Raw genomic sequence first — 23,681 nt, 5'->3', positions numbered from 1 at the left:
ATGCATCCAAAAGGGATTCCTGAAAAATTCCAGGAAAGAAGTATGAATTTTAAAAGTTAGCAATTCGTGAAGCATGGATTCCCCAAATCAGATTTTCACACAAGAAGCAGAGCCTAGTGACATGGGCTTGGTACATTCTGTATCAACTTTATGCACAGATCTCATGTCACTCTACATAAAATAAGAAGAGCCCAGTAGCAGTGACCTTTGTCACTATGTATACAAACAGCTTCAATTTCGTGGTGTATTTTTCAGACTTGGAAACAAAATACTGCAAAGTCTGTTTGTCTTTGCTTTAACCAAGCTCAAATTCAGAGTGATTTTCAAGGTTGCTGGCTAATATCAAAGCATTCCAATCAATACATATAGAAATTCCTAGAACTGACCAGCTTTCCTGAGGAAGGAAATGCAATCCAGGCCATATAAAAGTGTGGCAAGCTGTGCCTATCCTTAAATTATATAAGGCTGCTCGAATATTACCAACACTCAGATCTAAGAGAATGCATGGGCTAGTTTGTGGTTTATTTCTCCACCTTTCCTCTTCAAACCAACATGCATGCAAGTAAAATAAAGACAGTTGCTTCTAAAACACACCAGGAGTCAGATTAATTATGGTAAATTTAAGTTTCAGGGCATTAATTTTTATTCTCATGTTACTACTTTTAACTTGGGAGCTGAAAGTCCGTTAGCGTTGCTGCCTTCTTCTTAGGCCTTTGATTTCTTGCAAATTACCTTCAAAAGCCAGAACAAAGGAAGACCTTAAGTTTTGCTCCAGCTCATTTATTTCCTTTACAGTGTGACTGTAAATCCTCACTTCTATTTCCACTTGTCTTTTTCCCATTTGGGTCAAATTTCTGGGTGCCATAAACGTACCTAGAATTATGTTTTCATCATTTGGATCAAGTGTTAAGACAGGGGGATCCAAGTAGGTTTCCATTGCCTGATCATCCCAGATGATATTGTCTTCCCAACGGCCATACACTAATTCTTCATTATCAATTGGGAAAATAGAGTACCAGGGTTTGTCTTCATCCAGGGAAACTGCAACAATCATAAGGTAGAATCCTTAATTGTTTTATACACTACCTTGGCAGAAAACTACTTCAGAGCTCATCCCCACATCTTATTCCCTCCACCTTCCCCATCTTTCAGGACTTTCTGAGGCAGGACCTTTAAAAGGCTAAAGAAAACTTACCTTGGAAGCAAAGAGAAAGCAGAGCCCCAAGTCTCAGCTTTACCATGGAAACACAGAGAACCTCCAAGAACAAAACAGGGCCTCTAACAGGTTTTAGAGCAAACAAGTATCCCTTTTATCTACACCTTGTTCCCAAAAAAGGATCCTGCTATCACACAGAGCACACATCTATACAGAAAGATGTGTCATGGCCGGATAGGCCAAAGACTGACATTCTCATTACCTTGCTGCTCAGGGACCTGCTTTTCTTTGCCCTTTGCTATACCTAGGACTCCTGCTACGTTAGGTTTCTGTGCTAGTGGAATTGGTGGATTGAGCAAGGAGCCACTGCGGTTCAAACCTAGAGAAAAGGAAAAGAGAAGTAACATTAGCTTGATTGGGAGGGACAGGGGGCACTGCATTGCCTTCAATCAGAACTTGGGGGTTGCACAGAGAGAGGTTTCCAGCCTGTACCAGGATGGAGCTACTGCTCGTATCACAAAGACTGCCCTGTGTCATTAATAAGGGTAAGACTTAGAAAAACACATTAAGGCACAACTTACTGCAGGAGCCTGCAGCATCTTCACAGTTATGTTTAGCTTGCTACCCATATGCTGCATGACAATGCATAAGGTGCATTTCTATATGGTCCCTATAAAAGCGAGCAGACAGTTGCCATTGTCAAAACAGCTGGTCTGGCCTCCAGAATCATAGAATGGTTTGGGTTGGAAGGGACCTCAAAGATCATTGAGTTCCAACCCCCCTGCCCTGGGCAGGGACACCTCCCACTAGAGCAGGTTGCTCAAGGCCCCATCCAGCCTGGCCTTGAACAATTCCAGGAATGGGGCAGCCACAGCTTCTCTGGGCAACCTGTTCCAGTGTCTCACCACCCTCACAGTAAAAAATTTCTTCCTGAGATCTAATCTGAATCTTTTTTCTTCCAATTTAAAACCGTTTCCCCTTGTCCTATCATTACACCTCCTGGCAAAGAGTCCCTCCCCAAAGAAGCTTCCTGACTTACATCAAACTGTCAGAGAAAAAAGGATGGCAAAGCAGACCTCAAGGAATAGTTCTGTGGAGGCAGCTTCTCCCAACTCACCTACACTCACGTGTCACTTAGGTCACTTAAGCTAACGGCTCTGGAAGGCGTAAGACCTAGTGTGTGTGAACAGACCAACATGTTACTGTAGCTCTTGATGGGACTCAAACACAGAGAGCCCAGGCCTGGGTAGCTCAGGCACAACTGCGCTGAAAGGAAAGCTGTTAGAAAAAAAAGCTATCTCCAATTCATCTCCCCAGCTCCTCAGAGTGTCTTGTACTCATAGCTGAGCAGTAAAGGGGTGACACTAGCCCCCAGTAAAGACTGGACATTCCCATTAGTCTTTCCTTGAAGAAGCAGGATAACATAATAAACATATAATAAACATTCATTCTACACAAGCAATTTAAATTTAAAATGCATCTGTGCCTAAGAGAAAAGTCTGAGTTTTGTAAGAATTGTTACTTCTTATCTAGAAAAAGCAGAGGACCATTATTAGTTCAGGAGAAACTTTTACAAAATACTTCCAATTAAGAAAAACTTATAAAGAAAATTCCATTGGCGTATAAACTGCAGACATCCTACATCCAGCACCGCTTGATACTCATCATAGAATGGTTTGAGCTGGAAGGGATCTTGAAGATCTAGTTCCCACCCCCTGCCCTGGGCAGGGACACCTCCCACCAGACCAGGTTGCTCCAAGCCCCCTCCAACCTGGCCTTGAACCCCTCCAGGGATGGGGCAGCCACAGCTTCTCTGGGCAACCTGGGCCAGGCTCTCACCACCCTCACAGCAAAGCATTTCTCCCTGAGATCTCATCTCAATCTCCCCTCTTTCAGTTTAAAACTGTTCCCCCTCATCCTATGGCTCCCCTCCCTGATCCAGCCTGGAGCCCCTTTAGGGACTGGAAGGCCACTATAACTGAACAACAGGCTGAACAACCCCAGCTCTCTCAGCCTGTCTTTACAGGAGACGTGCTCCAGCCCTCTCCATCTTCATAAATGGATCTATGCATCTGGTATTCCCCATGGAGAGAAGAAAGCCAGAGTTGATATTTTCTTTAACAGAAGGGACATACTCTGTTTTTGGAAAGAAAATAAAAGTCTCGGCATTCTGAGCAGAGCTGTGATTTTGCTAAAAAAAGATTCCCTGACAGGAAGAATTCTGTATTTGAGATGAAAGCATGCAACGAGTCAGCTCAACTACAGCAACTCTAATTCACATCAGAGCTTTGATTACCTTGTTGGGCATTGTATGCAGTGGCATTTCTAGTCATGCTGGATGGCAGCCAGCCTGCCAAACTCGCCCGCTGCGTCTTCGTCCCTTTGTGCTTGACATCTTCTCCATTCCAGATAACATCATCCTCCCACTGGAGCTGTGTGACCATCAGGAAGTGCTCATCAGCTAGCAGATCATCCTTCTCATCCACCGACCCTCCATCCTGGAAGGAAAGAACAGTCAGTGCAGGACTTTAAGCAACTTTATACTTTCAAACTAAAGGAGGAAAATTCAAAGTCTCATTTTGCACAGTGCACAACCACCCACTGGCAGATCACCAAGCTCTCCTAGTGCCACAGCCCCCAGTGCCACACACATCTGCACGTCGTCCCCCACAGCTCCCCTCTCACCCCTTCATCTGTGTGTCCTTTAACCTCCTGCTCCTCCTTCTTCTCCTTCAGCTTGAAACCATAATCAAATCCACTGCCATCTTCGGGGATCCCCAGCATATCATACCAGAGCTGTGCCGGGCCGTAGCGCCACTCTGCCACTTTAGGCTTGGTATCTGTCACTTTGTCTGTATCACCAGTCGACTGGGAAAATTTCGATTCCACGGGTGCCATCATGGTAATCTGAAGCAGAGCAGAGGAGGGAATGGTTACACCACGGGTCTATCTAAGTGTCACTAAGAGGTTTCTTCCTTCCAGGTTTCCCAGTTTATTCTCGGAGGAGAAAAGTATTTTCTAAGAAGCGCTTTTCCATACTTACTAGCTGCCTTAAGAATGTTCTGCAATTAGACTTCCAAGAACACAGATTTCTTCTTGACACAAAGATAAGCTCTCCTATTGATTCTGTACCACGGATGCAGCCTTCTCAGTAAGAAGCAATCACCTGAAGTCACTGACTAGTATCTGGAGAAGAACTTCTGCACAGCTGGAATACAAGCCAACCCTGTCCTCCAGTTTTATTTTGGAGGAAAAGCTCTTTACTCCAGAAGCTGCTGTCCAATCCACTACTACCCCCAGTGCTAGCTGGCGACCCTCTCTAAGTCTCAGATATCCCACCTCATCGTCTGAAAGGCACTGCTCAGGAGGGGGAGGAGCAGCAAACTCATATTCCCAAGGAGATTTTCCTTCCATTCCACTCTCAACTACAACTTCACCCTCCTGTATCTGCACTTCTTGTGCCAGCTCCCGGTGTTTCTTCTTGCGTTTCCTTCGGGCGCTGCGCCAAACCGACGGAACGTTCTTCCCAGGGCCAAAGAGACGCAGGAAACGCAGCACCTGGAACAGAGAAAAACAAGAGGGTCAGAGAAAAAAAATAAACACCATGGAATGCTTGTCTGTCTGTCTGTCCCTCACCTGAAAAGCAGTACTGCAAGAGAGCACTCTGAAATTCAGAAGCTTGGCCTGTACTACAACCCCAACCCCTGATGCAATCAATAATCTCTTGGTTATACTTGGAAAAAAGTTTCTGATCCATCTGTTTGACGGATCCTTATTTTTCAAAAGGATTTCTTCTTGATTTGAGACACAAAGAGGCTCAACAGAGAGAAGAAAGATTGCCTTTACATATTGGGCATGTTGTAAGACACCACCTGAAAATAATTCTTTTCATTTTGAACAACCCGTAACATTCAGAAAGACACACAGAGACTGAAGAAGAGTTGATAAAATTATTAGCAAAAGAAACAGAGTTAGAAGACAGTTATATAAAGCAGAGATTTCTGAAGCAACCAGATAAAAATACCACAGTCCAGAAATAATACACTCCTTTTTATTTCCATCATAATGCAGCTCCCCTCAATGCACACTGCATCCCTCCAAAGCCTGCACTAATGACGACGACAAACTTTCTCTTCCGTTTCTTCTACAGTTATGTTTGCTGATTTTTAAACAGTGATAATTGTTTTCTTCAGAGCCCTCGCAAATTAACTGACAGACTTATAAAACAAGAATTAGAACCAAAGATTTGTAAAGAGACATGCTATTAATGTTCCCAGTTAGCCTGTGACACTAATCCCCAAAGGAAATAATGTTTATACGACCACTCTGTCCATCTCTGCCCACATCCACATTATCCCTTTCCCAAAACTCCCCCAGATTACTGCTGAACCTTTCTGGCCAGTTTCAATGACCTTTTGCCAATGGCAAAGATCTCAGACCTAGTCAAGTTGCTAACAGTCCAATGAAACACAAAGTCTGCTTCTCCACATGCTATTTTTAAGTGGTTTCATCAAGAAAAACACTGCTACATTAACAGGCACATTCTCAGGCATCAGCCAATCCTCACAGCCAAATCTACAGGAGTTCAGGCTTTGCCAGCTCTAGATCTTATGAATTAATTATGAAAAGCACTCAGCATTAACAGCTTGCACTGATTTCTGCACCCACCGGGCACGTTCAACACAAATCCAGTCCCTGACGCTACGTGTCGAGCACCAAAGAAATGAGCACACTGGCTGACACAAAACACAGTAACGCAGGAAAGACCAAACCTGCAAAAGCCAAAAGAGCATCAGGAAGGCTAACTTCTATGCTAAAGCTTCACCTAGATAGGCAGAGGTTAGCTATCTCATTAAGCATGACATTTAATTGTGCAAACTGCTCAGCTCCTTGCACAAAGCCTGTGATGGAGGCTCGCCTCAGACCAAGTTATCCTCGTTCACAACCATCTGTTTGGCATCTTTATTCTCCTTCCCCTCCCACATTTCCTCTCGACAGCTTTAAAACTTCCAAAATAATTACTGAACTACACAGACTACATTTGCTATCTGTGAGCGTTTAGGGAAGTATTGCAATGAATCCACTTTGTGCAAAACACAATCCTTCTTTCAACCAACTTGTTATTGAGCTGATTTCTGACCCATACTCAGAGCAGTTTTGAGGGAGGATTAAGGATACAGATCACAATTTTTTTCAGGAAGAGCACACCAAGTTCAGGACAGGATGAAAAGTGGAGCAAAAACTTGCCAGAAAAGCCAGAAAGCAAAGAAATTAGAATTATGTTATTTCATCATCTGGCAATAGTATTCTCTGCTACCTCAGAATAACAATTTTCACCAATCTACAGGCCTGTGGCTCTGGGCTCACAAAACAGCAAAACATTATCTCACACCCTGATTTATATGACGCTTTTTAAGAGGCATCTGAAAATGTCAGGAAAAGCATTACACGTTAAGCAGTCTGGAAACAGCAGTACAGAGAAACTAAAGAAAGTCCTGAGGTGAGCAAGAACATCTATGGGATTGCTTGCAACATACTCTTAATGCTACACGATTCACATTTAGAGGGCTTACATGACACAGATTCTGTCCTTTCCGCATATCTCTTACGATACCTTGCCTGGTCGGAATTCCGGGAAGAGCTCTGTAACACTTGGCAACTGTTTGGTAGCATCTCGCTGCATGATTCCTGCAAGAGGAAGTGTGAGTTTGCCTTCCTTGGATTCTGCCTGCCTGGCTTCTTGAGGTCCCATCTCTGACTCAGAATCAGAGCTGCTGCTGAAATCCACCTTGTCGGAGGCAGCAGAGGAAGGAGCAATGATGGAGGGCAAAATGATACCGTCTCCATCTTCAGATACTACAATAGAACAAGCACCTTATAAACAAACAGGTTTCCTCCCTGTCCCCTAGTACAACCCCATAACGCCACATCCGATATTTATACCAAATTATGCAAAAATTAAGCCTCTGCAGGTGTTATGAGTACCATTCTGGTTTAACCTTTCATTTTATCCTAAGCGTTCCAGGTGAATTTCCCAGCCACAACTGAGAGGATGAGATAAAAAAGCAATTTCATCGTCAATATCAGGATTTTAACAAGCACTGGAAAGAAAATAATTCACCCTACATTTCAGACAGTCCTACGACATGGCGTATCTGGACAGAGACCCACCTTCAGGTGCAGCCCGCAGACAGAACGGTGCCGAGGCGTGGTGCTTGCCGCAGAAGGAACTGCCACACAGCAGCGTCTGCTTCCTTCAGACATTCACATTGGGAGAGAGAAGAAGAAGAAAGTCCTCACTCACCGGGGCCAGCTGCATCCTTCTCATCTTCTTTCTTTCCAGGTACTGGCGGTGGCGGCGGCGGCGGCATCAACTTGGAATCAATGTCCTCACAGTCGGCGTCGTAATCATCCTCATCTTCATCTAAGGAGTCAGGAGAGGAGCCCGCGTGTCAGGCAGGCAGCAGGAGGGAGCCTGAGGGGCACTCTTCCCATTTATACTCTCTCCTGCCTGTCCCAGCCTGATGAGAAGACCGTGTCTTCTCATTAGTGAGGAGACCAGTCCCCATTTTGTAACTAGATACAAAAGTCTTACAAGTTCAGCTCCCTCCATAAACTCATTTGCAAGACTGAAATTTAAGGAACAGCGAGGAGGGAAAAAGGCAAACTGGCAGGAAAATAACTGGAGCACTTAAAAAAAAAAATCACATATGTATGTATCTTCTGCTCTCACCTCCCCTTACTCACACTGTGCAGAGCAAAGAAAACTGCTAAAGAAGTAAGAAAAATGCGGTTAAAAAGCCCAAATCACCTTTAAATCCCACTAACTGCAACAGGTCAACAGAAAGGTTAGTGTAAGGCAGCTTTAAGGAATACACAAAGATTTAGCATTTGCACTGGCAGCTGATGAAAAGGAAAAGCCATGTGGCTTTGCAAACCTGTTGTAGGCCAGAGCTCACTGGGGCTGACAAAAGAACCAAAGTGACTTCTGCAGAAAGTCACTTCAGAAAAAGAACTCAAGGGTAAAACAGGAGAGCGACATTAAGGCTGAAGTGACTCCCTAAGGGACCAAGACCTTATCTCTATCTTTGGGTCTGTCCAAGCAGCACCTGGCTTCCTGCAGAGCCCTCTGCTCCTGAGGACGTAGCTCAAAGACATATGAGCAGCTATTGGGTATTCTCTGCAGGGGATCCCACAGCAAAAGGCAGATCCTGGTTTCTCTCCTGAGTACAGTTTAACTCCAATGAGGAACTAATTCCTTAGAAACAGAAGATATCAAGCAGTGGCTTCATCCAGCCAACACAGTTTCACAAAACAGTATTGGGTTCTTGATGCAAGGAGTGAAAAGGCACAATGTCACCCATTGTGTTAAGAGACTGTCAAGGCCCATTGCCCCAAAATACCTTCTACAGCCAGAGCTGCAGCGCTCACCCCACTGACCTGGTCTCCGAGCTGGCTGCAGGCTGCCCATCGCCTGCTTGTACCGACGGCTCTCATCTTCTGCCACTTCATTAATATCTGAATAATCAACAGCATCGTCCGTGCTCTTAACCCAGCCTAGGAAGAAAAGAAATCTAGTCACACAAAACTTTATCTTAATACACATTACTAACTTCAGGCTTCGCTACACACATATGGATCCTTTCCTCAGCTTCTTTTTCTTAAGAGAAACAAAACCATCTGATGAACATCTCCCACTGGAGTATTCCTCCCCTCGTTCCAACCAAAAGCTTCCAAGAACTCGGACTTCCACTAAAAATTGGTTAAGTAAGCAACTCCAGCACGAGAAACACCTTTCAGTCACTCAGTGAAACTGTTCAATCAACAAACTAAGAAGTAAAAAAAAAAAGGTAAAAAAAAGGACATAGTAATACTGTGCACTTGTTTAACACAGCGGAAAAGACAAAATAAAGATTTATGCAGGAGGAGAGACAAAAAAAATGGTAGAGAACAAGTGTGAGAGCAACCAGGAGAGGCCACACCTGGAGTGTTGTGTCCAGTTTTGGGCACCTCAATACAAGAGAGATCTCGAGGTGCTGGAGCGAGTGCAGAGGAGGGCAACGAAGCTGGTGAAGGGGCTGGAAAACAAATCGCATGAGGAGCAGCTGAGGGAGTTGGGGCTGTTTAGTGTGAGGAAGAGGAGGCTGAGGGGAGACCTCATCACTCTCTGCAACTACTTGAAAGGACACTGTAGAGAGGTTGGTGCTGGTCTCTTCTCACAGGTAATTAGTGACAGAACGAGAGGGAACGGCTTCAAGCTCCAACAGGGGAGGTTTAGACTGAACATTAGGAAGGAATTTTTCACCGAAAGAGTGGTCGGGCATTGGAACAGGCTGCCCAGGGAGGGGGTGGAGTCCCCATCCCTGGCTGTGTTTAAGGGCCGTTTAGAAGCAGTGCTGAGGGACATGGTGTAGGGGAGGACTTTGTAGAGTAGGGGAGATGGTTGGACTCGATGATCCCAAGGGTCTCTTCCAACCTCAATGATTCTATGATGGGATCTGCTCTGGGAAGGAGGAGGAGACAAGGCCTTTGGCAGAGGAGCTCTGCCCAGGTAACACCAGGATATTCCCTGCGGCCCCCGATGACCCGTGTCCGTTCCTTCCTCTCCCACCCCCCGGCCGGAGCCGCAGGAACCCCCCGGTGCCTCACCTTCCTCGTCCAGGTGCACCCCGTCGGCCTCAAGGCTCTCCTCCTCGCTGGCGGTGATCTCGGTGATGAGGCTGCCCAGGCCCAGCACACCCAACCCGGCCAGGTGCTTCTTGGATTCCTGGGAACACCGGAGGCACGTCCCAGCCGGGGGGCTGTGTGGGGCCGAGCCCCCGGCCCGCAGCCTGCCCCCCCGCCGGCGCCTTCCCGCGCCCACACAGCCCTACCTTGTCGAGGACGCTGTCCCCCTCCAGCTGCCCCGCCTCGTTGATGTTACCGAAGAGGAATCCGGCCAGCGAGAAGGGCTCGGCGCGCCCGCCCTCCGCCTCCTCATCGCTCTCCGAGTCCGACATCGCGGCGGCGGTGGCGACGGCGGCGCTAACCCGGAAGCGGAAGCGTGGCACTAGCCCCAACCCGGAAGCGGAGGCCAGCCGGCGGTAGGGGCAGCTCCGCCAACAGCGCCCCCTGGCGGCCCCGCCCCCAAGGAAGCGCGGGAGGCTCCGGCCTTCACCCAAAAGTCGTTTTATTGCGGGTAAGAAAGGGGTGGGGGAGCGTCTGGCTTTCCACAGGAAAGAACTACGGTTAGAAGGAGTGCGTTACAGACCGCGGGGCGAGTTAATACGAGAGCCAAAGCCACGAGGAAAGGTTTATTACGACTTAAGTCCGCATAATTTAAAAAGAAAAAAAAAAAACCACAAAAGAACTGTTAGCCACAATACAAATTCTCTTATAGTATAAAATCAAGTTGCCAGTGTATGTATCAGTACCACAGGGAAGAGGCAGGAGCCGGGACCCCCCGCCCGTAGGGTCTCACCCACAGCCCTAAACTGGAGAAGGCACGTTCAGCTTTGGACACAGAACCCCCAAACTGCTCAGCTCCCCACCCATGGCTTCAGGGACATTAAAAAAAAAAAAAAAAAAAAAAAAGAAAAATGTAAGTATTTCAGAAATCACCGCAATCATTCGCAAGGCGACAGATGACCACCAGTCTGTTCCTGGAGGGCTCTGCGGTGAATTGGGACACGGGTGCCAGGTTTCCACGGGGTCACAAGCAGAGGGATGTGGAACACACCTCAGGAAACCCTGAAATGGCTTCAGCCTGGGTTCTCTGGCCTCCCAAAACCAGACAAAAGGCAGCCCCTGGCATTGGGAGAAGTCTGTATTTGTTACCTGCCCACGGAAATAAAAACAAACCCAAGCAGATGTGTGGGAGGAAGGGAAGGGACTGCGACTGCAGCACTGGATTTACCTACGGTAAAACGCACCCAGAACCCTACTTGAGGGGTGGGGAAGGAGGGACCATCACACACTGAGAACGCCCACCAAAGGGAAAAGCTTGTAGGGCCCGTGCGCTCCCGAAGCTCGCTCCCATGAAAAGCAGAGGCTGGAGGACACCAGCTCCTGGCCCCTCAATGACCACCCGTGAGGCACTCCAGAGCCACTCCGAAGTTTCTGACAGTGTTCAGAGTTCACTTTCTGCTCACTTTCATCATTATCACATTGTTCTCCTCAGTACTGCTGCGCAATCCATTTATTGAGCAATCTAGATAGGGATAAAGTGTTCTAGTATAATGTAATCAATTCGAATAAATTGATTAAGTGGTTGAATTTTATCTTGCCATACTCTCCTCCAGTTAACACCAGGATGGCTGCTCTGTGTGAGCCTACACAAACGGGGTGGGGGGTGTGCAATAATACTCCCTCACAGGATTTCTTCTCCCCAAAATTATTGTAATCCAGTTAGGAATAACCAAAAAAGATGCAGAACTAAAGGATTTCAGTATGTAAAAAAGTAAAAACTTTTAAAAACAGTAGTAGCTCCAGTACAAAATTGCAAATATATGTAGAAAAAAAAAAGAGGTGCCTGTTGTTGAAATTAAAAGTCTATTTAAGAGCAGTAGAGCAGTTCAAACATATCACAAACTTTTTAAAGTACATCTCTGAGTTAAGCAAAGGTTATGGGCTTGCACCAGGGTAACTAAGCAGTTGATTTAGGCCTGATTGACATTAAAAAAAAAAACCCAACAAACAAACCACCAAACATGTGCACTGGCTTAAATAAATACATTTTAACCATGATAAACTATTTACTCGGTTACTGAAATTTACCTACAGAAAATAATCTGGAATTACAAGGCACGGAGTTAATTGCTGCCTGCAAGTCAAGCCCACGCTAAAGGCCTACTACTAAAGGAAAGGCAGAACACGGTGAGTAGAGGTTACCTCGCTGAAATGCTCCTACACCCTCCCCACGCAGGAGCCACATCTGGAACAGCACTTCTTCTACGAGTGCAAAAGGTGCAAAGACACTCCAGGCAATGGCACTTGGTGAAGAAAAATAGGCAGAGTCTCTAAGCTCCCGCAAACGTCGCGCGTACAGGTGCTCGGGTGTCGCCTGCAATCAGGCCACGTTTGGAACTGGGTGTTGGTCCCACTAGCCACACAGACCAGTATTTGGACTAACTGCAGCTTTATCGTCTACGGGTTGCAATTTTGCTAAAGCAGCACCAGGACGGGCAATACCTCAGGTTTACAAAAATGGCAGTTAGTGTCGGCATCAGTTACACCGGCTGAAGGAAGACACGTCCTCTTCAAAGAGGGGAATCAGGGCACGAATGTGAAGGTTTCTATCCACCATATCAGATAAAGCAAGGTTAAATTAACACAAGATCCCTAATAACCCTGTTGATATATTTTCTATTATCTTGCTAAAATTATATTCTTTTCTGCCCAGTGCAGTTTTGCATGCGTGGGAATCACAAGAAAGCAAGTTCTGAATTAACCAGTTGGAGGCTGCGTCCGGACAAAGACAGCACTGTCAGCTTCAGACAACAAAGCCCAGTCCAGCACCATTGGTTTCACACAAAGTTATCTTTGAAGCACGCTGCTTTCATACCACCGAGCACTAAGGTTAAGTCTAAGGAAGGTTTCATGCGCTCACTCCTCAGCTGGTCCCAGAATCACACATAAAGAACAGTCCACATCCTGAAAATAAAAGCCAGCTGCCGCTCGCTAGAGCTGCTAGAGAAAGTTAAAAAAAATATGTAAGTAGAACTTCAGTTAAAACAGTTTAGAATAACTGATCACTTAGTAGAGAGGAGAAAACTGCCCAGGTAAACCTATCGCGACTGGCTAACCATTACACATTTAACTGAAACCATCAGTGAGTTGCCAGGAAGAAATGAGGGTTCGGGGTTCCTGTAAATAGAACCTCCAAATTTTCTGTCAGTGTTCTCCCAGAAAAACAACAGAAGAATTTGCCATAAAAATCTCAGGTGGTGGCCCCAAGAACATTAAGAAGTGAAGCAATTAATTCCTCAAAAGCAAATGGGCTGCTATCAAGTCTCTGAGATTCATCAAAAGGATCACACTGAAAATCTTGTTTTGAGAAGTGTCATCCCAACTACCTCAGTCAGTCCAAGAAGGTAACTGTTAACTTTACTCTTTGGAGAGTGAAATAAAAACTCAGTTTAGAAGATTATGGAGAACTTGCATCTAAACTACTCTTCCACCTCTCCAGTTCTACAGTATGAAAATCACTCATTTGAGAAATTCATCATTATCCTAAGTTCCTTACATTAGGAGAAGCTCCTGCTTCTATTACTAAAATCATTGCAGGCATTCCCTGGGTCTTGCTCATTGCATTAAACATGCCTTACGCTAAATCTTCATATAAACGATCACAGTTCACTATAAGGTGAATCTCAGTAATGTTTCAGGCATTTTTGCATGTAAACAAATCATTTTCAAGCTTCAAATTGACAAATTAAAACAGCTGGACAGCCAGACTTCTGTTTGTGAAACAATTCAATCAGTAAATAAGGGATGGGAAAAGCAGCAGCTACGCTTAAAGCAAAGTTATCAGAATTTGTGCTTTTCGTCAAATCCAGTAACTGATGGCTATCTAGTAAAGAAGTCTGGCTTCAAAGAAGTCCCTTCTTTTATTTCCCTCCACTAGATAAGGACAGAAGCCAAGCAATCCCCAGAGAAGCTGGAGACTGGAACTTTAGAAATAAAGTAGATAGATATTTGACCTCTCAGTTGGAAAAAAAATATCTGTTTCCATTTCCCTGAAGCAATAAGACTGCAAGAATATTCGTTGCATAAACCCTTTCTGCTTAGAGCTGTTAGTGCAAGATGCAAATCTTCAATTTAACTCATTAAAAAGCCCTCCAAGATTCCAGTCAATATTCAACGTCGAACATCCATCACCCGAAGCAACTACAAGAGGACACATTTTCGCGTGTTCTTCTTTGTCACAGGATACAGAACTGCACGCACAGCCTCAGCAAACACCTCCCGAACACCCTCCTGATTCAACGCCGAGCACTCCAAATATTTGACTGCTCCAATTTGTTTAGCCAGTGAAGTCCCCTGCTGCGGCGTAGTGGGAGCCAAGCTTTGCTCTTTCAACTTTTTAACTGTTTCCAGGTCACTTCTCAAGTCTCTCTTCGTGCCCACTAAAAGAATGGGAACATTTGGACAGTGGTGAGAAACTTCAGGATGCCATTTGTGCCTCACATTTGCATAGGAAGAGGGGCTACCGATGGAGAAACAGATGACAAATACATTGGTTTGAGGATAGGAGAGCGTGCGCAGGCGGTCATATTCCTCCTGGCCTGCAGTGTCCCAGAGATTTAGGCTAACTGTCCGGCCATCAACAGTCATTTGGGCACTGTAGTTGTCAAACACAGTAGGGATGTACTCCTCTGGGAAGGCGTTGGTGGTATAGCTGATGAGAAGACAAGTTTTGCCCACAGCGCCATCTCCAACAACTACGCACTTTATGGTCTGCATCCTTCACTCAGAAACAAAGTCCAACAACTACGCACTTTATGGTCTGCATTCTTCACCCAGAAACAAAGTCCTGCACAAAGCAAGAAAAAAAAAATTAGGATAAAATAACTCTCATTGAGTGTTCTTTAAGATAAGCTTTAGCAAGAGTTTTTAATATTGCTAACCATTTCTCGGAAAAAAAAAAATTAGGAAAAGAACACTCAATGAGAGTTATTTTAAAGATAAGCTTTAGCAAGTGTTTTTAATATTGCTAACCATTTCTTATCACAGCTAGACACGCTCAGAACCCATTATGAAGAGCTCACAGGCTGGAAAGAGAGTAGTGAAATGGAGATGAGTTGAGAGCTCAGTGACAACTGGTTGCATTCCAGCCACGGAAGCACAAGTTAGCCAAATTCCCAGAGTCTTGCCTTAAGGCCAGACAGTTTCCCACAGGCGAAGGCACGAGTCCTTAGAGGCACCTGCAAGTGGAAAGGGGTCTCCACCTCAGGCCTAGGAACGAGATACTCCGTCAGTTGTACATTCACACACACACACACCATCCAAGATTCACCTTTCTTGTCTACATAGTCTACTGCCTAAACAATTCACCACAAAAAAAGGTCCAAAAACTATACAATAAACCAAGATACACATTACTGGGCTGCAGTGTTACTGTTTATTACAGTAATTTGCTCAAGTCAGGATCAATCAGACCTCAAGAAACCTCATTATGTAGAGGACATCAGATAAAAGGTTCGGAAAATAGCACCTACAAGAAAAGCTATTCTTTGAAATATAACTAGCCATAGTATCCAGATTAGAATACAGAAAGAATTTTCTACAGAAGCCAAGAACAGATTATTCTCACTAATCAGTGACGGAACAAGCAGATCTTAATAGGCTTCAGCTACAACACAGCTTACACCAAGAATTAGAAAAATACATGCTGTAGAATATCAGCAATCAAACGGCCTTCCGAGGCAGATGGGGGAATTCTTACAGGAGGAATTTGACACTTCAAGGCTTCCCTGTCCCTTTCCAGATACGTGATAAATCAAATGGATGTAGCCTAAAACTCAACTAATTCTTAACTTCCATCACATGAACAGCAGGAGCTTTGAAAATAGCATGGAACAACTATAAGCAGTCATTTGTTTTATGTTTATCGTATGCCAGAGCTTCCACTGCTAGCCTGAACAAGAAGGAACTTGCAGTTGCCTTCTCACCCAAATGCCTTTGAGGTACTATCAGTAACCCTCAACTTGCAACCAGCAGCAAATACGCTGATTCAAATAGAAGAAACAAATAGTGGGAGGAACGATATTGCATATTCCAGGAAGATCACAGCTCTAACACCATCAAAATAGCAAAGGGAACACAGGAAAACTATCAATAGTGAAGTACTTCCAAAACTCATGAAACCCCCTCCCTCCAACTTCCTCTTCAAGACCATCCAAACAAATCAACAACTTATTACCACTGAAGTCTCATCTTTGACAAAGTTTTTATCTGTATCCACGAACTGCTCTCTTCCCACTGGGAGCACACAACAACTTTTCTGTACTAAGTGAAAATGCACTACGTTAAGCTTTGGCACCAAGCTGCAACAGGCAACCTGAGTGGTATCGACTGCGGCAACTACAACGCACAGTGTTAAGGGAATATCAACCTATGTGCACGGGCAGTATTGAAAACCCGCGAGCGGTAGGAAGCCACGCAGAAACCCTGCTCTAGAAAGACCCCAGCAGGACATTGGAGGGGAAGAATATGGAGGAAAACATGCAGGAGGAAGATGCAGAATTTGGATGGAGTTTATACTGTCTCCAAAAGGCAGGAATTACATTTCTAAAACAACAGGCATCATCTGAAATGAAATCTGGCAAGAAAATCTTGGCAGAAAAGCATACATGTGAGTTTCATCATACACCAAAAAAAAAAACCCCAAAAAACCCCCAGTCATCCCTTCTCAAGGCTCCAAACAAAGGTAGAGATGGGTATGCAGCACAATAAAGGTAATCAGTGAACAACAGAAGCCGACAGCGGGACTGCAGGTTTTATTCCAGAACAGTTGCACCAAGATTTTCATTTAACAGGGCCGGGGGTGGAAGGAAGAAAAAGAAAAGATATAGGCAAACTCTGTCAAATTAGAGGCTTAGAAACACTTCTTGCACTTTGCAAACCCCAAAGTCGAAACCCCTTTTAAATGAAAATTACTTAAAGCATTAAAAATTGAACATTTTTAGCATTATATTATTAATAGAGGTTGAACACTGTTACACAGCATACAGCATAACAGTTCTGAAGACAAAGGGTCTAAGTGCTACAATCAAACAGTGACAGAAAAGTGGCTGTATTTTAATGCCGTCACACTGTTCTACCTGAAGATGCAACCACAACCCATCATCCTCCTCTCTACTGCTGCTCTCCCCAGAGGGCAGATCGCTGCCTGCCCCACGCTCTCTCCAGCAGCGAGGCTGCCTTCAGATGTTCCAAACCCTGCTTCCTCACACACAGCCAGGCAGCCGAGCAGGTCACCTCCTCAGCTGGGACCACACACTGACAAAGGGTGAGGGGTTGCTCTGCCCAGTTGACTGGGTAGTACCACAACCAACTGCGCAGCGGTGGCGTTTGGTGGGAAGGACTCACGGGGGAGGAACGGCGCAGGGATCTGCCAAAGTCTCAGAGAGCAGGTTTTAAACCTTATTCCTGCATTTACTTCAAACCACTGAAGTGCTAGAAGATGCTGTGCCAGAAACCTTAGCGGTGACCAACAATTCCAAAGCAAAAGTTTTGGCATATTTTTTTTTTTCCTCTACCTATGCAACAGGCCACTATTTGGGCCAGCCAATAACAAGCGACATCACACAGATGGCAGAACTAAGTCAGTTGGGATACATGCAGTAAAAACTCAACTACAGCAGCAAAAGCCTTATGGAGAACACGATACACACGGCCTTTTATATGCTCAGTTCCTAGCTGCTAAAATAAACAAATTGGAAAGACTCGGGAACAGATCTCTCTTTAAAACACAAACCACGAGCTCCCCCAAGGGCTTACACCTTGATGCATTTCTGTCCAGAGCTTTTCACAGAAAGACAGAGCATCCCAGAATCGCATGCCTGCCTGCACACACACCAGGCACTGATACCTGGGGGTCACCACACCGATACCCTAAGACAACAGAGGCAGTCTCATATATTGGTAAACTATAAAACCACACGTATCCCATACCATCCACAGCTAAAATAGCTTGATGCAGCCTGATTTAAAATTTCTAATGAAAGCATTACCCAAAGATTATTTTCTTGAGGCTTTATTTAAGAGCTCATTAGAGCTTTCAAATTAGAGAACAGTAGTAAGATAACAAAAAAGCCTGGAGCACGAATACTCCTTCACAGCATTAATATCTTGAATTACCCGACTAGGGCTTGGATTTTAGAAGAGCAACATTTGCAATGGGAAGTAACTCCATGCAAACATGGCAAAGCATCAGCCTAAGTATGAACCACACAAATACAATTAAAGAGTTTGTAGGCTTTTAAGTATGCTTCCCTGCAGGGCTCCTTTAAAGTAGGTTGCCTTATCTGAAAGGAATCACATGTGGCATATGAAATACAGAAAAACAAAGGTACAGCAGGATATATATGATTTAGTATTGAAACACAAAATTTAGAGACATTAAAAAGTAGAAAGAAGCCCCTACACTCCAAAAACCTGTATGTTGTGAGCAGGTGTAATTTGATTAAAGATTTACATAGAAGACAAAGGTTTCTTTAATTTAAGCCACAACCAAGGAAACAATATTACCCCCATCAGGTCTTTTCTATTCAATCCACACATCATTTCGTTCAAAATGTATAAAGTCTCTATTTGTTTTTTTCTTGTAAACCATTTGCCTAGCAATAAAACTCTCATAAAATAGCAAGAAGCTGGGGTTCAAATTTGCATGGAAAATTCTTTTTATTTCTCAAGCACCCTTGAACTTGGCACTGCATGCTACTTGAATATAAATATGTACTGGGGGAAAAAAAAAAACATACTCCACAAAAAAAATTACCAACAAACATTACCAAGAGCAGGAAATCGGTTCAGGGTTTGTTGGGTTTTGGTCTTTTTTTTTATGAGCTTCAAAAGAATTTTTGGGGAAAACTTTAGAGAGAAAAACTCCAAATACAACAGGTAACACAAACTGAAAAAGAGGAATACAGATTAACACACCAACACATCAAAAACAAGACTTAGAATTTAGAAACAGAAAGCTCAGCACAAGCTTCAAAGCCAAGTTTAAAGGTTACTCGGCAAGAGAAAGGAGTGAACAGAAAGTCCAAAGTAGTGAGAGGTGATTCAGGTTGCTTAGTCCTGCCACAGAAAGGACTTTTGTTACAATTAAGGTGGAAGATCACCAGAACACAAAGAGTTGTAGTAGTTACAGCAGAATGGGATTAATTTTCAAAGGATAAAAAAAAAAAAAAAAAAACAACACCCAAACCCAACCACCCCAGTAAGAAGCATTGTGCAAAAATAGACAAGACAGAAACAACTCTCTGTGTAGCAGGGCCTTTGAATTAGAAAGCTGGCATTCCTATTTGGGTTCATTTCCTTCTGGGAAGATGCTGCGAAGTCTGCCTTCGCTGCCTGCACACCTGGCACTTTCTCTGGAATGCACAAGATTTCAATTGACGTGTCGAGACATTGTCTGGAGAGCTGCTCCTGTTCTGACCTAATTACATATTTTCTGGTATCATTAACACAGACAGCTTGCTCTCCTGTAGCCCGGCCGGACGTTTGCTGGGGAAATTCACTACTGGGATTCCACTACCCATCTCCACAAAGCTGTCATAAGTGAAATCACAGACTAACTTCATGTTGCATCAAAAATTTTTATAGGAGAGAAAAAAACTTCTAGATCTTCCCTTTAATACTTCTGAAGGAAACTTCCCTGTGTGTTGAGAGAAGGAAGAAAACAGTGACAGAAAACAGAAAGGAAACACAAAGCTGAATTCTTCGGGGGCTTTCTAGTCGTATGCTTTTTATGGTTCCTGCACTTCAAAAAATTCTTGGCAGAGGAACTACTTTCTTAGCAGGATATGTCTCTGCCCTTGCTACGTTAACACCAGATACCTCTTCATTAGGTCAATTTTAGCTCTTAGCTTCACGGTGTTTGTCAGGTCCTTCATATCTTGCTTTCCAGTTTGGATAGGGCCCCATTTTGGCCAAAAGTGAACAGAAAACGCACGAGGAGTTCAAGCAAAACCACCTGTACTGAGCTCCCGTCATTCTGTTCGGTCACCACCTTTGATCAATCCCTCCCTGTTTTGCAGGCTCAGAAGTTTGACGCTGCTTTATCAGGAGCAAGTAGAAGCAGAAGTTAAGAAATCTAAACGACTTAATTGCTCATCTCTCAGTAACAAAAACTACATCAGAGATGATTCACTCTGCCTGATACATGAAGTCAGGCGGAAACTTTCAACAATGAATGGGGTAGATAAGGCAGTTCAAAGTATATCCTACCACCCTCGCCCATGCAAAGGAGTTAAAAGATTTTTTTCATGTGTGCAGCTTAGCCACCAGACCTGAGAGGGAAGAGAAGGGGGCTCTCAGCGATTTAATCAAGACTGTGTTACCACAACAGCTCAGCTTACTTGCCATTGTTTTAGACAAGCCCCAAACAAATGGACAAGTGCCAGACCTTCAGAATGCATGCCAAGAAAGAGTAAAAAAAGTTAAATAGGAGATCTCATCCCTAATACCCTTCAGCAATGAATGACCTACTTGGACTTCTCGGTGCCTTTCAAAGTTTTCACACTTCTTTCTGTCCTGCCATTTACCTGCAAGAGAAACAAAACACAGAGCAACAGCCTGAGTGGCAGCACAGGGGGAAAACAATAAACAAGTAAGCCAGGTTTCAGCAGCACAGCAGGAACTGTGCAGTCCACGAGCCAGAGCCTCACGTGAACAGAAGAATACAGGAAGCTCACTTTCTGCAGAGCTCTGCCCGTAGGTTGAGCTCCCGTGCACATACTACTGATGCCTAATGAGAGTGCAATTCTCACTGGTTCTTCCCTCGGTGCAGATGCTAGAAAGGACTTAATCTCTTTTGGCGCAAAAATGACATTAAAAACCTCACCCCTAAACCTTTATATAAAGTTATTAAAACCTCTGTCAAATCAGGCTGAAATTGGTTAATCAATTTAAAGATTAATTTTTTTGCAGGAATGAAACATACATAAGCTTTACCACGTTAGCAGAATTTCTTAGGACCCACAGTGAAAACGAAGCGGTCCACATTAGGTATTTGGCCACCTCAACCACATAAACCTCAGTGCATCGACGTTCTTACTATAGGCACTCACACTCCAAATTTTATAGGAAAGTAACGATATTAGTGACCAAACTTTAATGATATTAAATTCCATTAATCCAAGATTATGTTTAGTGGATAATAAATATTTCCAAAGGGCATTAGAAACAAGCTTGTGAAACAGCTGCGCAGCTGTGAAATAACATTACACCGAGGTGCAGCTGCAGTCACACAGGAACTAAAAACTAGGACTTCAGCAGATACGTTTCACATTCATATACTGGGAATTTAGTTATCCTGCCATAATCAAAAACTGCTGTGTATTAAACTTGACTTTCCTCCTGCAACCACGTGCAGAAGCATGGATTGATCAAGACGGCTGCCCTTCCCAATTTACTTGAACACAAGCAACCCTGACGTACTTTGAGGGCGAGCACAATGAAGGTGTAAGAGCAGGAGCTGGGACTGCAGGGTTCTGTGCCCAGATCCACTACACACCTCCTGGGTGATACAAGCAACTTGCAGAGGTCCTGGATATCACAGTCAGTTCATAAGGAATTAATAACATGTGTCCTTCCTACCTTTTATAGATTCTGGCAAGGCCTGTTGGTTAAAAGGAAAAGAGAAAGTACCTCAGACATGAAGTTCTGTGAAGAGGCACAGTAGGCACATTCCAGGATGAATGATAAATCCAGTTAAAGCATCCCTGATTCCTATTTGAGGTGGAAAAAAAAAAAACAAACTGTTAGTCTATTTTCCTATCATCTTTTGTCACCTGGCATTCACTGGCACTCTAAACGCTCCCTATTTTTAAGAAAATTTGTAACAAAGCCACTCTTGTATGTGAAGGGTAATGTGCATATCAGGAAAATCTAAGCTTTTTCCTTAATAAAAAAGCCCACACACGCTTTTCATTCCCTTTGATTTCCCCTCCTCCGCCCCCAAATTTCACTGGAGGGTTAAAAAAAAACAACACACAACACAAAACAAACCAACCAACCACCAAACAAAAAATACACTTGGTCAATCAGTAACAGTTTTCAAAAGTGTCTTTAAATAGTTTTGATATGATCAAAGCACAAGTTAAAGCATGCACTCAGTGTGTACAGCATCATGGCTCGTGCGCTACAATATCACAGTGCTTGCCAGTCACATTTGCATCAATTCTTGCAGTTCTAAAAAGTGAGTAGTCTCTCAGCAGTCTATCAGATTCACAGGGAAAGGAAAGGAAAAGGGAAAATAATATATATAGATTCCTTCTAAAGGTATAGATTTTTACATGATACCAAATCACGTGAGAACACTTTGGACTCCAAAAGAATCACAGCCTCATCATGTCAGTAAGTCAAACTGCATATTCAGTCTCCTCCTCCTAACTGCAAACCTCATATTTCATTCTTTTTCCAAGATCTCTGTAAAGTTCCTTCCAAGAAGGATATTTTAAAGCATTTTTTAAAATGAAAACAGTAAGCTAAAATGCCAAGTATATCTCATAAGCTCAAGTTCCCTATAGAAAAACTCGTGTGTAGCTGAACACTGGAAAACCAGCACAGCAGAGCTTCCACGCCATGCATTTTACATTTGACACAGAGGAGAACGGAAGCTTTTTTTAAAATCCAAAAATAAGCTTGGGACAAAGAGCACACAGCTTACGATGCTAGCACTCCAGTGTGGGACACAGGCTGCAAGCACATAGGGCACGCAGAGAACAGAAGCATTTAAATCTTTTTTATAACTCAGAGTAAACATGTTGGGAACAACAAACGTTTACGAGGAGTAAACAGATACCAACTATTTGTTGGTTCTTTCAAAAAAAAACAAAACCAAAAAACACCAAACCACAAAAAACAAAGGGACATCAAATTAAATCAGAAAGAGGGAGGTTAAGAACAAATAAAAGCTAGTACTGCTTCTCTGGGTTTGAGGGGAAGCTCGGAATGCCTCAGTACAGGATGCTATGAGTACTGAAGTGTACTGGACTCAAGAACAGAACCCTGAAGCTTATGAGAGAGAGCTCGGCAGCGGCCGCTCGACGAGACAATACCCGTGACTCCTGAAACCACTCAGAATATTTTAGGTCACTACTTTGCCCCGTTCTTCCCGAGACACCAATCTGGCAGTTTTTAGGGAGCAGATCAAATCCGACTACTCTCACGTACCCCTGCGAGGGAAAAACCCGCTCCCAGCGCTGAAACAAGAGACCTTTCGTAAGGGCAAGCTCATCCCCTGCCAACCTCTCCCCACAGCCGCCGGGAGCAGAGGTCGCCTCCAGTTTGTCACGGTTCTCCTCAGGTGGATTAGCCCCAGCCCAGCCCAGCCGCGGGACGCTGCGGGGAAGGGAAGAGCCGGCTCTGCCCGCGGGGCCGTTCCCGCTTCCCGCACATCCCCGAGCCCAACGCGCCACCAGAGAAAAGCCCCTTCCAAAGCACTCCCCCCCCCTCCGCCCCGGTGAGCGCGTTCACCCCCCCAAACCCCGCCGGGGACCCGCACCCCACCTCCCGCAGCCTGTGGGGAGGAGGAGAACCTCACACCCCGCGTCCGGGGAGGGGGTGGGGGGATCGATTACCCAGCTGCTCCCAAGCTCCCTTCCCTCCTCCGGTGCAGGTGCCGACGAGTCGCGGGCAGCGCCCCAACAGCCTCCCCCGGCAGGAGACCGCCACCGCCGCGGCTCCCAGGCCGGCCAGAGGCCGCCGCCGCCACCCGGGCTGTCAGCGGGGCGGCGGCCGGACACGGAGGATCTTCCTGCCCAGAGCGCCGCCCGCCCGCCGGCAAGGCTGAGGGGAAACACGCGCGGGGAGG

The 23,681-nt window shown here is 44.8% G+C and overlaps 2 protein-coding genes across 8 annotated transcripts in view; both read right to left on the bottom strand.

Moving 5' to 3' along the window:
- Positions 1 to 10,180, bottom strand: part of TAF1 (TATA-box binding protein associated factor 1) — a 39,443-nt gene extending 29,263 nt beyond the window's left edge. For 5 of the 7 annotated variants that reach the window (XM_014963114.1, XM_014963108.1, XM_014963110.1 and 2 more), the window contains exons 1-10: positions 10,030 to 10,180; positions 9,806 to 9,923; positions 8,597 to 8,713; positions 7,461 to 7,580; positions 6,771 to 7,012; positions 4,496 to 4,714; positions 3,842 to 4,063; positions 3,453 to 3,654; positions 1,419 to 1,535; positions 874 to 1,041 (exon numbers count right to left, since the gene is read on the bottom strand). In XM_014963114.1, coding sequence (XP_014818600.1) covers positions 874 to 1,041; positions 1,419 to 1,535; positions 3,453 to 3,654; positions 3,842 to 4,063; positions 4,496 to 4,714; positions 6,771 to 7,012; positions 7,461 to 7,580; positions 8,597 to 8,713; positions 9,806 to 9,923; positions 10,030 to 10,155 — 1,651 coding nt within the window. In that variant the 5' untranslated portion in view covers positions 10,156 to 10,180. Of the gene's footprint in view, positions 1 to 873; positions 1,042 to 1,418; positions 1,536 to 3,452; positions 3,655 to 3,841; positions 4,064 to 4,495; positions 4,715 to 6,770; positions 7,013 to 7,327; positions 7,440 to 7,460; positions 7,581 to 8,596; positions 8,714 to 9,805; positions 9,924 to 10,029 lie in introns of those variants that run through there. The other 2 variants (XM_014963111.1, XM_014963113.1) reach the window with 2 other exon arrangements.
- A 1,135-nt stretch (positions 10,181 to 11,315) lies between these two features.
- LOC106900887 (rho-related GTP-binding protein RhoG-like) lies at positions 11,316 to 21,595 on the bottom strand. The gene is made up of 3 exons (XM_014963141.1): positions 21,515 to 21,595; positions 20,354 to 20,409; positions 11,316 to 14,620 (listed from the first exon to the last, which is right to left on the bottom strand). The coding sequence occupies exon 3, from the start codon at positions 14,597 to 14,599 to the stop codon at positions 14,024 to 14,026; it is 576 nt and encodes a 191-aa protein (XP_014818627.1). The 5' UTR covers positions 14,600 to 14,620; positions 20,354 to 20,409; positions 21,515 to 21,595; the 3' UTR covers positions 11,316 to 14,023.
- Between the last annotated feature and the right edge of the window lie 2,086 nt (positions 21,596 to 23,681).

The sequence above is a fragment of the Calidris pugnax genome, unplaced genomic scaffold, assembly GCF_001431845.1.
Source record: "Calidris pugnax isolate Ruff unplaced genomic scaffold, ASM143184v1 scaffold294, whole genome shotgun sequence".
NCBI classification, from domain to species: domain Eukaryota; kingdom Metazoa; phylum Chordata; class Aves; order Charadriiformes; family Scolopacidae; genus Calidris; species Calidris pugnax.
Note: the sequence above shows the minus strand (reverse complement) of the source record. Positions and strands in the feature narration are given on the sequence as shown.